Raw genomic sequence first — 14,132 nt, 5'->3', positions numbered from 1 at the left:
GCGTGACGTCGTTTCTCATTCGTTTCGTACTCAGCGAAGCACTATAATTTCGTGGAACGTACGTTATAACTTATGCTTGCGTTCTGCTTTATACAGCTTTATATAAGCGCCTTATCAGGTGGAGAGAAGGGATGTATCGTTTTCTTTCTTTTTCTTCGTTGTTGTTGCTAAAAGAAACAGAATCTCGGTCATTTTCATGTAATGTCACTGCGTAAACAGTGAGCTGGTGCATCATTTGCTAACGCGTACTATAGAGGCAGATGAGCTTCGTGCACTTCCTGCTTGCGCGACTACATTTCACCGACGTTAATAATTAGTGAGACGGCATTTTTCTACGTTCCTCGAGAGCAGCCGAGCTCTCGGCTCTGCAGTTGTGTACAGCTAGGAACTGGGATATTTGCCACAACATTTCGACTTAATCGATTTTTAATGTTTGCATCTGTGAACGGAGCAATAAAATGACATTGTAAGCTAAGTGTAATGCTGGGATTAGAATATATTGTGAAGTACTGAAGTTTGTGCAGTTATAAAGTAATTAGGCTTAAATAGAAGAAAACACTAAACGTCCATCGCAGTGAAGGAGATCTAAGCCATTCTCATTTTTTTTTATGCACATTCTATGCTTCCGTAGCAAAGTTAGAAAATGCATGCAGTAAACATTCTTTGAAATGGCCACATATACAACACTTCTGGAGCAGTCAAATGCTGCTGCATCATAAACCTCAAGTACGTAGACTGTCACAAATTAATTCTATTGTACGTATATTATTCTGTACAGTATATCACCGGCTATCTCGCTCTGTATTCAAGCGGTTAAGAATGTGTTCAAAACTTACGCAGGTAGCTGTGTTTTCTGTTGTTCCACTATGGCCTTTTCACTTGTTTACAGATTTCATGTCTACAATAGCAGTAGAAGTTTGTCTACGAACACGTGAAACGTAGTGATTTACCGATATATCATGCCATTTCGGAGCTTGATCTTTCTTACATATATAAATATATATATATTAGCTTGGTAATTTTCTTGCACTACCACTTGAGCAAATGCGTCCACTAATATTATTTTGGGCACAAAGTTTCAGCCCACGTGTTGCGCGTTTTATAGATGACTTGCGGCGCACACATGTACTTTAGCCAATTACCATGCAGCGCGTATATAGCTAAGGATAGTTAACCTCTAAAGTTTGATGAAAGGGAAAAATAAAAGTAAAAGATATGTAAAAGTCCAGGCTTCGTATGACGGGTGCTTTGAGCATGAATGCGTATCTGCAAACGGCTGTATTATCACGCGAAGGCGAGATACGCGGTGGGCATAAAGTCCACAAAAAGCATAGTGCGTTCAAGGCTGCGAAAGGACTAGTTCATCACATTAACGTGCTGCATTTGAAGTTTCCCTGAAGACCTGTCGAGGAGAAATATATAGCGGTTACAAAAGAAACCTATCGCGCTTAAAAAGTCATCAGTCGTCTTTACAGTATAAAAATCACCAAAAAGTATTTTTCCGAGGGCGTATGCTGCAATATGCTCCCTGCAATTAAATCTAAACCGGTACTCACTCGAACCTCCATGCCAAATATATATATATATATATATATATATATATATATATATATATATATATATATATATATATATATATATATCTGTGTGTGTGTGTGTGTGTGTGTGTGTGTGTGTGTGTGTGTGTGTGTGTGTGTGTGTGTGTGTGTGTGTGTGTGTGTGTGTGTGTGTGTGTGTGTGTGTGTGTGTGTGTGTGCATGCGAGTTTTCACTGCAACTGCACAACCGTCACGATAACGGTATGTTAGCGTTGGTATGCTCAGCCAATCAAAATGCAGGGCGCGAGTCCTTCGCATCGCCGCAACAATCGCCTGCAGCATTTGAGAAAAAGTCGTCGGTTCATCCGACTGCATCGTTCCAAAGGTAACTGCTGTGGACGTTCAAGTATTACAAAGCGGCGCATTGTCCCCGCAGGCGGAGTTACGCATACTGTTCCGGACAGGCAATGGCGCAGCGAGCCCCGTGAACAGCGGTGCAAAATCGGTCCAAGGACACCTAAGCACTGACGAGTTGTGAATGCGAAAGCATTAACATGCACTTGAATGCCACTGGGCGGTCCTTCGGGTCTCGAACTCCTCGCGGGCAAGCGAGTGTTTTGAGACGCTTGGCTTCGATCCGTGTCTTCATGCGACGTCGCCGGACTGCCATAAAATCTAATGGCGGCGTTCCTGAGCAAGCTACGGTTGTTTTGATGTCAGTGTTTTCATCATGCCGGGCTTGGCAATGGAAATGTCAGTCCAAGTATATCATGACATAACAAATCAAAGTGCACAGGCTTGCTAACTAGGAAGGACTGGTTTAGCCTAGTGGGTAAGACACTCGGCGTCTGAGCGTAGAGCTGTAGGTTCGAAACTTGCTGCCACTGAAGTTGTTCCCACCCATTTTATTCTGCTTTTTAAGCATGAAATGCTTTTAGCTTCCGTTGTCGGCGACCATCAAGTGACCTTGAGCGAGAAGCTAGAGCCGTTATCCGGGCACTCAAACTGAAACACCCGGGCAACTTGCGAGAACAAAATGAGATCATCCGTCCAGCCCAGTCAAGACAGCATGACATACGCTAGTTACTTCCGAAACAAGTTACAAAAAATATTGATTCCGAGTTGTTGCTAATGTTCACAAAATCGCTCAAGCCTCTAGTACGCTTTATTACGCAATAGGGTCATTCAAAAGGCACATAAAGGGCACTACGCACTTTGTCATCCGGAATTTGTCATACAGGGCACTATGCACTTGATTGTCGCCGAGTGCTCTTTTCAACGCCAGCGCCCGCAAGTTTCGGGACGCGTCAGGCGCGCGAGTAGCGCCGGCAGCGTCCAAGCCGACAGCGTCCGGCGGGTCGCGAATGGCCGTCTGACCGCGACGACACTTGCAATGAGGTTATGTCTGTGACAGGAGACTGTTGCGTCCATGTGAACCAGTGCCTGGTATGGCGTGGTGCGGTGCGATGTGGCGGGGCGTTCCCTTGCGAATATGCAGTAAACCCATCTTAAGGTTGTGGCTAATATACCATCTCCAACAAATCTGCTTTGCCGATAGCCATTTCATGTTTACATCTACTATTTATTACGAAAAATCCAGTAAATATTGCACATTAATTTCTTCATGGCAATTACCGAGGCGCAATTAGAACGCAGGCAAGAACTTGCGCGGATAACACAGGCGACCGAGAGCCTAGGGTGACGTGGCGTCGCAGCGATGCCCTCTCGCCTCACGCAACACCTGGCTTGGTATGATGGCAGCAGGTGTTCCCTTTCACCTGCTTTGCTCCATCGAGGTGCGCTTGTGACGTGACGTCGTGTCGTAGTCAAAGGAAATTTAGGTACTGTTTTCCGCTTATCCAGAAGATAAACGTCGGTTTTTTTTCGCTCAATGAGCCATACGACGCTTTTTGCATCAAAAATCACTATTTCCAAAACTGCGTTCCCGCTGATCAAATTGAGCGCATCAATTTTCAAAACGCCGCCACTTAATTCCTGCGGCCTGCTATAGCAGGTTAAATACTACACCATGGTGGCGACGCAAGTGATTTATCAGTGAACCAATTTAATTCCTTAGCATAATCTCCCGAAGCTCACGCGAACTGCATACCAGTGCAGCGGTCGGATGCAGAGCACAGAGCTCAAGCGCGATGTCGTCTACCTATACGGTGCTTTGCCATGCGGTGTCCGGTTTCCGCCGCAAAGGCGGAGCTTCCAAGCGCTTCAGTTAGTAAGAGGTAGGCGTCCAGACACAGACATAATACAAGACGAACGGGGCAACTCGAACGCCGTCTATAAACAGAAAGTTCGCCCAGTGGCTGCAAGGACGTGAGGAAGGAAGTCCGCAAGGAAGCTTCACGACTTTTTCTAACGTTTCTGAGACAGACTGAGCTGTTTGACAAATAGCATGTATTTCAGTCACAATAAAAGAGACGCTAACGCGGAGAAATTGTCGGCTCCTATCGCCAGTCTAAGCTCAACTGTACCTGAGTCGCACCACCACCACGGCAGAGACAGAATTTAGCTGCGCAGTCTCATGAGAACGCTACGGTGTCTTCCCAATTTTCCGACATCGTGTGACATTTCAGCTGATATTGGGCGTTTGTGTGGCACTTTTCGTTCCTTCTGGTGTCCACGTTTGTACGCCTACATTTCATTAACGCGAATTCATAATAATTTGTTCAACTTCAAGTCGTTTCGACAGGTGGTGCCAACGGTATGACCTCAAGGCCCATAATCTATAACTTCAAGTACCTTTCACCCTGTGAGTCGGCTACTCTCAAAACCGCTTTCGTTAGGCGAGAATTGTTGGCAGTCATTGCCTGTGCTCGCGCCAATAAGCACGCGTGCAGTACGGTAAATTCCTGCTTACCTGTTACGATAATTTTTCCCGCGCTGCTGCTCAAGTGGCCCTCTCCAGTGAGTCTGTTGTGAACCTGGCAGCGATAGGAACGCTGCGTGTCTGTACTGTCGGTATTTCGCACCATGAGCTCACCAGTGGGTAGCATGAGATAGCGGCTGTCCAGGCCTGCGCCATGAGGGTGGAAAAATTGAGAAGGAGCCTACTTTGAATAACGGAATCAATACCAGCACTGTGGCGTATGAACCGCTTCATTGATGGAAACGTGAAATAAAACCACATGTACTTGTTCCTGGAAAAAACGAGGCCGAAGGCAGAAGTAGTGGCTACTCTTATTTAGTCCCTCTTGAGCTATATATCTAATGAGCACAAAGAGGATCATTTTGTGCCATTTGAACAAATTAATTTTATGAAGTTGCACATGTTGGGCAAACACACACCCATATATATACACACACGCCCACGTACGCACACGCACGCATGCACACGCACACAAATACACCAAACAAGCTAACAAACTCATGCGCCCAAGATCGGCACACGCATATAAAAAATATAATGAACCACTTTTACGGTATATTGTACGCGTGTAGGCCTAGCACAGGCTCTTCAAAGCACGTACTTGTGAGAAGTACGTAAAGGCAGTCGTAACATACCGGCTACTTATCGTGGGTTCTTAAGCGAAGCTCTCTGTGGTTTTTTCCCAGAGTTTGCCATTCGTCAATGATTCCCCGCCCGATATATTTGCGGGTATTTATAGATAACGTGAGCTATTGAGTACACAACTTGCTGCTGGCTGCTATCTGGCATAGTAGAGAACTTAAATCACTATGCATGTATCACTGGGTACAAGCCAGAACATACCATTTTGGCACTGGTCATGTGCTACAGGATATCTGCGCATTCTTGGTCAATTCCCAAGAACGGATGTGCCGATATGACACAAGGAATATGAAGCCTTTAGTAGCAACTCCGCACTGGGTACGTGCAACTAGTTGTGTGTCGCTGGGTACGTGACCACTCTTGGCTAATTACCCAGAATGAATGTGTCAAAGTGAAAAAAGGGCCGCGTAGAATTGGTGATATTTATTACATGTGTCGTACTTCTATGTGCATACACCTCACAACATATTCTTCTTTCTACGAGCATCATATATCACCTTCGTCCTCGGGATCGGAAAAGCTAACAGCTACAGGCAACGCGGCTGCCCTCGTGTGTTCCTCGACTGCTCCTACCTCGGCAACTCAAACTAGCTTCGCACCATCTAGATTCCGAGATAACGTTAGATCTGCATAATATTTTACCTGGGTTACCAGTGGATAACATCGAAGACAGAGATAAAACAAGAGGTGAAAGGCAGAGACGTTAACCAGATTAAGTCTCCGGTTTGCTACTCTGCACAGTGGTATAGGGTAAGGGCAGTAAGTATGGGAAATCTGCCTCAGTTCACACATATTATAGCTTTTTGACCTGTCCCTTTGCTTTTAAAAAAGGGGCGCTAGCGATTTTAAAGTAGTTTGGGCTGAAGCCGGCTGGGACGAGGGTCCAAGAAATCTAGCTTCCGTAAGGGTACGGTTGTAAATTTCGTCGAGCGTGGTGCTGACGACTTTTATTTGCGCATTGAAACGACAACAATCCCACAGAAAGGGCACAATGGTCTCTTTACGCCCGCAGGTTTCACATTCTGAACTTGTAGCCATTCCGATCAGGTATGAGTAAGCGTTAGTAAAAGTTACTTCAAGCCGGAGCCTACAAATCAGTGATGTTTGCAATGAAAAATGAGAGCTACTTCCGGTCGTGGCAAGCCGCGCGGAAGCCAGAGCTCCAAATGAAAGTCCAGGGAATAAAGGCGCTGGTTTGTAATGTCTGCCCGTTTCCAGTGGGCCAACGTAAGTTCACGAACAAGCACACGAAGCTTTTCCGCGGCGTCTGTGCTTCAAAGCGGGATAGCTACGCAGTCGCCGCTGCCATGTGAAGATCGATCGACTGCGTCTGTTTGCTCGTTTCTAACGATTCCACAATGACTTGGCAGCCATTCAAAGACAATGTCATGTCCTTTCTAAACTGCCCTATGGTACATTTCTCTTGTGCTTGCAACAAGTTTTTAGTGAGGTCCACGGCGTAATGCAGAGAACAAACTCTGAAAGGGAGGAGAGGGGGGGCCATTTCTGGGGTGTTTCTTGATTGATCAACTGAACTAATGCACGCAGGGCTGCAAGCTCGACAGCCGTCGTTGATGTCAACTGCGATGTCCTGAATTTTTTCTCTCTAGATTTTACTGGGACAAATATTGCTGCTGCGGAACTATAATGTATCACTGACCCATCGGTGTAAACGTCTGAGCGATCACAGTCGATATTATGTAGTAGCAATAATGCTGCCTGTTTCCCGAATTTGTGCCTTCTTCTTGGTGCCTGTAATGTTAAGGCATAGCCGAGGCGAATTTTATTTATTTATTCATACTGCACGCCTAGATTGTGGTACATGACTACAACGGCAACGATAACGTCGACATTTTCTACGATCATCATTCGCTTGAATGTTGATCGAGCCGATGGTATGTGTCTCTTGGAACGAGTGGTATTGCGTTGCACTCATACCGCCATATTCTTGCATCATGAGCTTCTCAGGGGCGTATGAGAGACTGGTGGCTGCTGAAACGAAGGTCAAACTTCATTCACGAAGGCAACCGCAAAACATCGAAGTGATTGTTATTCGTTGTTTGCCAGACATATAGTTTCATTCTAAAATATTCAGTATATTGATAACACGAAGAATAATCGTTTTGTGAAGGAGCATGATTATTCATTCTTCAGCGCAGAGCTGCTACGCGGTTGCCTACTCTAGATCATATGATACTATGCGAGCTCTTTTGCCATAGCATCCATGCACAGATAGACAATAAAGATATGGGAGACATATTGGAGGTGCAAAATGCACAATCGATTACTCGTAAATCGTTGTGTGCGTGCGTGCGTGTGTGTGTGTGTGTGTGTGTGTGTGTGTGTGCGCGCGTGCGTGTGTGTGTGTGTGTGTGCGTGTGTGTGTGTTTGTGTGTGTGTGTGTGTGTGTGTGTGTGTGTGTGTGTGTGTGTGTGTGTGTGTGTGTGTGTGTGTGTGTGTGTGTGTGTGTGTGTGTGTGTGTGTGTGTGTGTGTGTGTGTGTGTGTGTGTGTGTGCGCGCGCGTGCGTGCGTGTGTGTGTGCGCGCGTGCCTGTGTGCGTGTGTGCGTGTGTGTGTGTGTGTGTGTGTGTGTGTCTGTGTGTGTGTGTGTGTGTGTGTGTGTGTGTGTGTGTGTGTGTGTGTGTGTGTGTGTGTGTGTGTGTGTGTGTGTGTGTGTGTGTGTGTGTGTGTGTGTGTGTGTGTGTGTGTGTGTGTGTGTGTGTGTGTGTGTGTGTGTGTGTGTGTGTGTGTGTGTGTGTGTGTGTGTGTGTGTGTGTGTGTGTGTGTGTGTGTGTGTGTGTGTGTGTGTGTGTGTGTGTGTGTGTGTGTGTGTGTGTGTGTGTGTGTGTGTGTGTGTGTGTGTGTGTGTTTGTGTGTGTGTGTGTGTGTGTGTGTGTGTGTGTGTGCGTGCAGGGCGGGGTACACGGCCAGAAACACGGTATACGCTCATTCGAGCTTACATGCGTCTTTCGCGTGCGCACTTTATGTTAGATAAGTTGCCGTTCTTTATGCTCTAGATGGAAATAATCTGTTACAGAGAAAAGAGCAGAAGCAGTAATGGTTTCTGTTTCGTTAGTCTCTTTTCAGCTAATGGATTCGTCACTAAAGCTTCTGAGTGCGCTGATAATACATTCCACAAATATTGGTTCTGCTGGTGTAATTTGAAGAGGAAAAGCAGATTCAGGTCAAGCAGAGCACTTAGGCGCCTTTCTTCTGAATGAAGAGAACCCGCGTTCTTTTTCTGCCTGTGGCTAATCTGTTTGCCGAGTTAAACTAATTTCCCCTTTTGTCAAGCCTGACTGAGATAACTAAACTAAACATACGGACGCCAGATTATATGAAGAATTATACCTTACCATGCAAACTTCTCGAACACTACTTGATAATTTAACGCTTCCTACGCAAGCCTGAGTTCAAAACGAACGTTGCGGGGGGGGGGGGGGGGGGGGGTGAGTGAGGTTGCTTTAACTGGTGATTAACTTTTACTGATACCACAAGTAAGAAGCAAAACTGACTTATCAGAGGCTGCATAGGAGCGGAACCAGCTTATACAAGCATGCTAGAATATTACGCGCATACATGTGCCTCTATGAGAAAAAAAAAAAATAACACTCTTCACGCTCCCAAACACCGGCTTACATCAGTCTATGTTTAAATACCCCAGATTACGATTTCCAAGAGGATAATTATTGCTAGGTTGGCTGCGGTTTCCTTTACTCATTAAATTAATTTGTTACTGAGTAGCAAGATTAAACGACCACTGACTTGGTGATATGCTAACGATGTAACCGACAATATCGTCGAACATAGAAAGGAATTACCGGTCAATCAAACCATGTTTAATTCTATAAACTAATTTGTACTCATTACGCGCCCTGTTAGGTTGACTCTTGTATTATTTAATGAGTGATAACTATGTGTAAAGACGACTGAGGAAATGTTTCGTGTACTAGAGGGTGCTTTGTTCGGTAAACTAGATAGTAGAGATATCGCTATATGTTAAGATGCTTCTCATTCTTCTTTCTAATAACCACATGGATTGCCATGCAGCATCATATAATAAAATGAGTGGCTTCCTCGTAAAGAAGCTTTTCTTTTTATCGCAAGCACCAAACACAAGAGCACTAGATCACTCTGGTAAAAAATGAATGAAAAGCACTTCTGTTCGACGTCTGTAGTATTAACAGGGATTTTAAATTAATTTCGTGATGACAGCGTTCTATGGCCACATCCAATCATGCAAGTAAGAACAAATGTCCCCTAGTACTTTAATCTTGGAGGATAGGTTTGCTTTCTGGCGGTGAGGATGACCTAGTTTAAAATTCCGTTTGGCTTTCCTTCCATTTAAACGACGTCACTGCATAGGTTTGCTATCAATTAAGAGCGCGTAATAAACACTGTGTTCAGTGAACCTTGTTATCTGGTATCAAATACGTAGAGATAACATTTGTCATTGCAAACTGCGTACACATTCCTAAGAAAATGACGCGACTACAAACAAGCTAGGATAACAAAAACCGATGGCATGTGAGAAGTGAATAAAATGCAGCTTTCAGAGCAGTCTTTCAGTGAGATCGACTCCCGAGCGCATACGAGTGCATTGCAAGATATTGGGCAAGAAGGGAATGTCCTTGGTTCGGAACGCTCTGCATAAGAGAGCTCCACTGAAATGTGATCAGCCCAATGCCAATCGAGGAGCCGGCCTTGCAGCAAGGAAGGTGCTGTTCGCGTACTCATTCGGGTCTCAGACCTTATCGTAGTCCAAAGAACCATCAACAGCCATGTTGTGGCAAGAGAGAAACAGGAAGCACGGATAAAAAAGGCCTATTGCCAAGAACACGAGCAAATATGTCTCTGCGTGTAGGTGTGAGCCGCGTTTTCGGGACATGCGCATTTTAGTAAACATCAAGGATGTAGCAATACGCACTTCATCAGAGCCTTTATTCATTAAAAGCAAGGGCCAAAACGGCGTCAGTGACACGTCGGTGTCACTCTATACAGGAAAGGCACTTCTCACCCGTTCGGAAAAACACTTTTATTTAGCACATATTGAACAACACAAAGCTGTATCGGGAGTTTTCCCTGTTGCTCTACATTTTTTTCATTGACACTTTTTATATAATTTTTATACTTGTAAGGCTGTTAAATTAATTAAGACTAATCATGTAATTAGGCGCTGTGCAAAAATTAATCTGAGTATCTCCAAGCAGTGGCCAACAACGTAAACTTGATTCTGTGCAGCTACGGGGAATTTTCATCTTTTTAAAATTGGTGCTAATGGTGGGGCACTCTTAGTTTTTTTGGGGACGGTGAAGGACGTATTTATGGTCCCTGAGTTTGTGACTTAAAAGGTGGTGCGGAGGTGGGATACTAGGCATTTTACCTGATGTTAAATGCACTAGAACCACTCACATGCACTAGAAGTGTTTTTTTTTTCTTCTGAGAAAGAATCGTCGAAAACGTGGAAAGCGTACGAAAACTCACACAGCTATGCTTCTATACTACACTTCAAACGACCTTAGTTGCTTCCATTGCAGGGACGTATTCCCTACATCAATTACATGTTCATAACATGTGCGAAACGTGTGACCGGTAACGAACATGTCCTTCGCGGGTTGTACAAACGAATTGTCATTGTAAAACTATACGGTTTAATCCAGGCCGCTAGTTTGAAGAACACTCAGTAATGTCGTTGCGGGACGCTTTTAATTTCTGTAAGCTTACAAACGTATTCAACACACTTTGAGTAAATGAAATTGGTACATCAATTTCACCCATTTGAAATTTCAGAGTTATCTTTCACATGGAAGTTGTTTTATCGAGGAAGTGGTTTTGGTCAAGTTCTCCCGCAGACATTCGGATGCAACGAAAACTGCGTCATCGCTTCATGTGTCGGCACCTGGCATGCCTAGGTCTGCCCACTTCAGGCCGAGCGGGTGGCTCTGTATGACCCGTTTTCCCCCTTCATGGAAAGTGGACCGTGTTGTATACCTTCGCCATGTTTTATCTCACCTCTTCAGTAACGTTGGGTCACTATCTTGGCGGTCTTTTTGTGGGGTAGGGAAAGCGATAAGTAGAAGGCAGGGAGGTTTACCAGAATAACGTCCGGTTGGCTACCCTACACCGGGGGAATGGGAAAGGAGGAAAACAAAGATAACAGGGAGAGAGAGGAGAGAGGGAAAGAAGGAAATTGCGGTGAGTCCGCTGACGTGTGTGGTCTTACAGAAATTGCATTAATAGTCACAGATGGTCCCACAAGCCCGTCGTCCTTAAGAAGCACAAAAGCGCCTTCACTGCTTCATCGGCCGACTGGAGATGTGGGCTGTGTTCCAGCAGCACCTGCACAAAAAGCGGCCGGTTGTCCAGTTTTTGGAAAGCTTTGGCAAGTTCTTGTCTCTCTGGGGCATATCGTGGACAGTGGCAGAGCAGGTGGTCGATGTTTTCTTCGGTGCCACAGACCTCGCATGCTGCACTGTCAGTCACTCCAATTAATGTAGAGTATGCCTTTGTGAAGGCAACGCCTAGCCAAAGGCGACAGAGAAGCGTAGCTTCATGTTGAGGAAGTCCGAGCGGAGGTCGAAATTGCAGGGAGGGGTTTAGTCGATGCAGTCGTGTAAGTCGTAAGTTTGGCGAGTTCCACTGGGTCAGTGTGAGACTGCGTGCCAGGTGTCGAAGCTTCCTTACGGCGTCTGTCCTCGAAAGCGGAATTGGAACGCTGTGCTCTTCTTGATGTGCTGTGCGAGCAGCGTTGTCGGCGGAGTCATTGCCACTGATTCCACAATGGCCAGGTACCCATTGAAAAACGACCTCATGACCTTCTTGTTGGATGTGATGGTAAAGTTTCGCGATTTCGTATGTCAATTGGTCATGGCATCCGTGTCGGAGAACAGACTGCGTGCACTGTAATGCCGGTTTTGAATCACAGAACCCCGCCCATTTTCTAGGTCTTTCAGAATCAATTAATTCCAGTGCTCGACGCAGGGCCGTTAGTTCTGCCGCCGTGGAGGTCGCGACATGCCAGGTCGCGACCTCCACGGACCGCAGTGTCATTCCTCGCGTTGGTATACATAACCACTGCACCACCAGAACTGCACGACGTAATCGATCCATCGGTATAGATGTGCACGTGGTTGCTGTACTTGATTGCTGCAAAAGAAGTAAGCTCAGCTGTTTTAGAGCAGGGGCCGGTAGATCTGTCTTCTTCTGTAGTCCTGGAATTATTATACTTACTTGTGGACGGCTCAAACACCACGGTGGAAACGCTGGCTTGGCCGCAGGTGCGTACCCTGAGGTAAACGACGCACGATGTGCACTGACAATACCGCTAAATGTCGAGCAGGGCCTTGCAGCAGTGAGGCTCGCCAAGTGGTGGGAAGGGGTCCTAGCATAATGCCTGAGATGCATACGCATTTTCTCAACATTAATGTGCGTCGCGATTGGGTAATCCTGCGCAAGGGCAATGGTTTCAGCCGTTGATGCACTGCGTGGTAAGCCAAGACATATCTTAAGGGCTTGGGCTTGAATACTCTGAATCGTACGCAGGTTAGTCTTGCAGGTGTTGGATATTGCAGGCAGGCTGTATCGCAGGAATCCAACGAACAAAGTCATGTACAGGTGTAACATAGCGTGTATAGATACTCCCCAACTTTTTCCTGCAAGGAACCTTAACAGGTGACAGATAGCAGTCAGCCGCTTTTTCACGTAATTCACGTGCGGAGTCTAAGATAGGTCTCTGTCAATTACGACTTGTGATTAGTTGTCGATATCAAGAAACGAAATCATAGTCTATGGTAACACAGAGGTAACCGGTAAGTCATTGCAACGGTACGATGGTGATGATGGTAATGATGACAATTATGTTTATTGCCATCTTTTTTAGGTTTACTACTAAATTCAGGTTTTACTACATACATCGCTATTGAGCCTTTTTGCCTATGTGATCTCGATCGTACCTTTCGTATTTAAACATTTAGCACTACTCTGCACCATTACCTACACTTGCAGTGACTCCAGTTCTAGCAATGTCTTTGCCGCTTTTCTTCCTCCAATACTCTGATGGTCTCTTCTGATATGGACTGTTGGCCTGTTAATCCTTCCATCTTCTCTGACTACAAACTTTTCTGAAAGGTGGAACTCCCTGCGGGTCTCGGTGAATGAATATTCTGGCGTGCCATTACGATGTGCTGAGTCATTTCCGTTTTCTTTTCGTTTTTTTTTTTGTGTGTTTTCGCAGCCCACAGATGCCTCATCCGGTGGCGCATAGTTGCTCTGATATGTGTTTCACCTCACGCAGCCTGCTCAGGCCTCAAAGAGCAAGTCCCTCCAATTTGCGTTATCATACAGATTTTCCTCTTAATTTTTTTTCTGGCCGTCTTTTAAGGTCTTATTTAAGGTCTTACTTTTAAGGTCTTATTTTTTTCATCCTTTGCATCCAATTTACCGTCTATGCTTGTCTTATATTTTTTGTTACAACTCCTGACTGTCTATTTACAAATTCAATTACTCTATGACGATGACATCATCTGTCACAGCTTCGGCAAAACAGGACAAAACACGTCGCAGGGTGACAGATGGTGCCAAAATTTAATTTCAGAGATATTAGTATCTTTTGAACCGTGTCGAAGACAGATGACATGCTCTCGCAATTGCCTTGGATTGGCGTTGCTTCACGCAGCATACGCGAGAGTGAATGCTCCTCTCGCTCGTGCATGAATGCTTGGAAGCGTTAAATCGGTTTTACAAATATTTATTTAATCGTTAAGCATTACATGCGGGAGCTCCTCGCGACCAAACATGACTTCATGCTTGGATGACGAGTGTGACAACCCTTCATGCCTCCGTCAGGAGCGAAGGCGGCACTGATAGCAAATAATTCAACGGAACGCTCTAGGTTGCTCCACCAGAGGAAGCGCATGGCTGACAATCCAGCAGGGCTTTTCAAACGAGCAAGGAATGCTGGGATCGGGCCAGTGGTCAGGGCGACACAAATTGGCGCACACACACTAATATACATTGAAATTCCCTATACTTCTAAACCCATTTATGACTACTTTCCCTGTTTCTATCTCACGCG

The 14,132-nt window shown here is 45.4% G+C and overlaps 1 protein-coding gene across 1 annotated transcript in view; it reads right to left on the bottom strand.

The window, feature by feature from the left end:
• Positions 1 to 14,132, bottom strand: part of LOC142578266 (cell adhesion molecule Dscam1-like) — a 180,878-nt gene that overhangs the window by 56,681 nt on the left and 110,065 nt on the right. The window contains exon 5 of the mRNA XM_075687667.1: positions 4,410 to 4,565. Within this exon, the coding sequence (XP_075543782.1) occupies positions 4,410 to 4,565 (156 nt within the window). The remainder of the gene's footprint in view (positions 1 to 4,409; positions 4,566 to 14,132) is intronic.

This window comes from Dermacentor variabilis, chromosome 4 (assembly GCF_050947875.1).
Source record: "Dermacentor variabilis isolate Ectoservices chromosome 4, ASM5094787v1, whole genome shotgun sequence".
NCBI classification, from domain to species: Eukaryota; Metazoa; Arthropoda; class Arachnida; order Ixodida; family Ixodidae; genus Dermacentor; species Dermacentor variabilis.
Note: the sequence above shows the minus strand (reverse complement) of the source record. Positions and strands in the feature narration are given on the sequence as shown.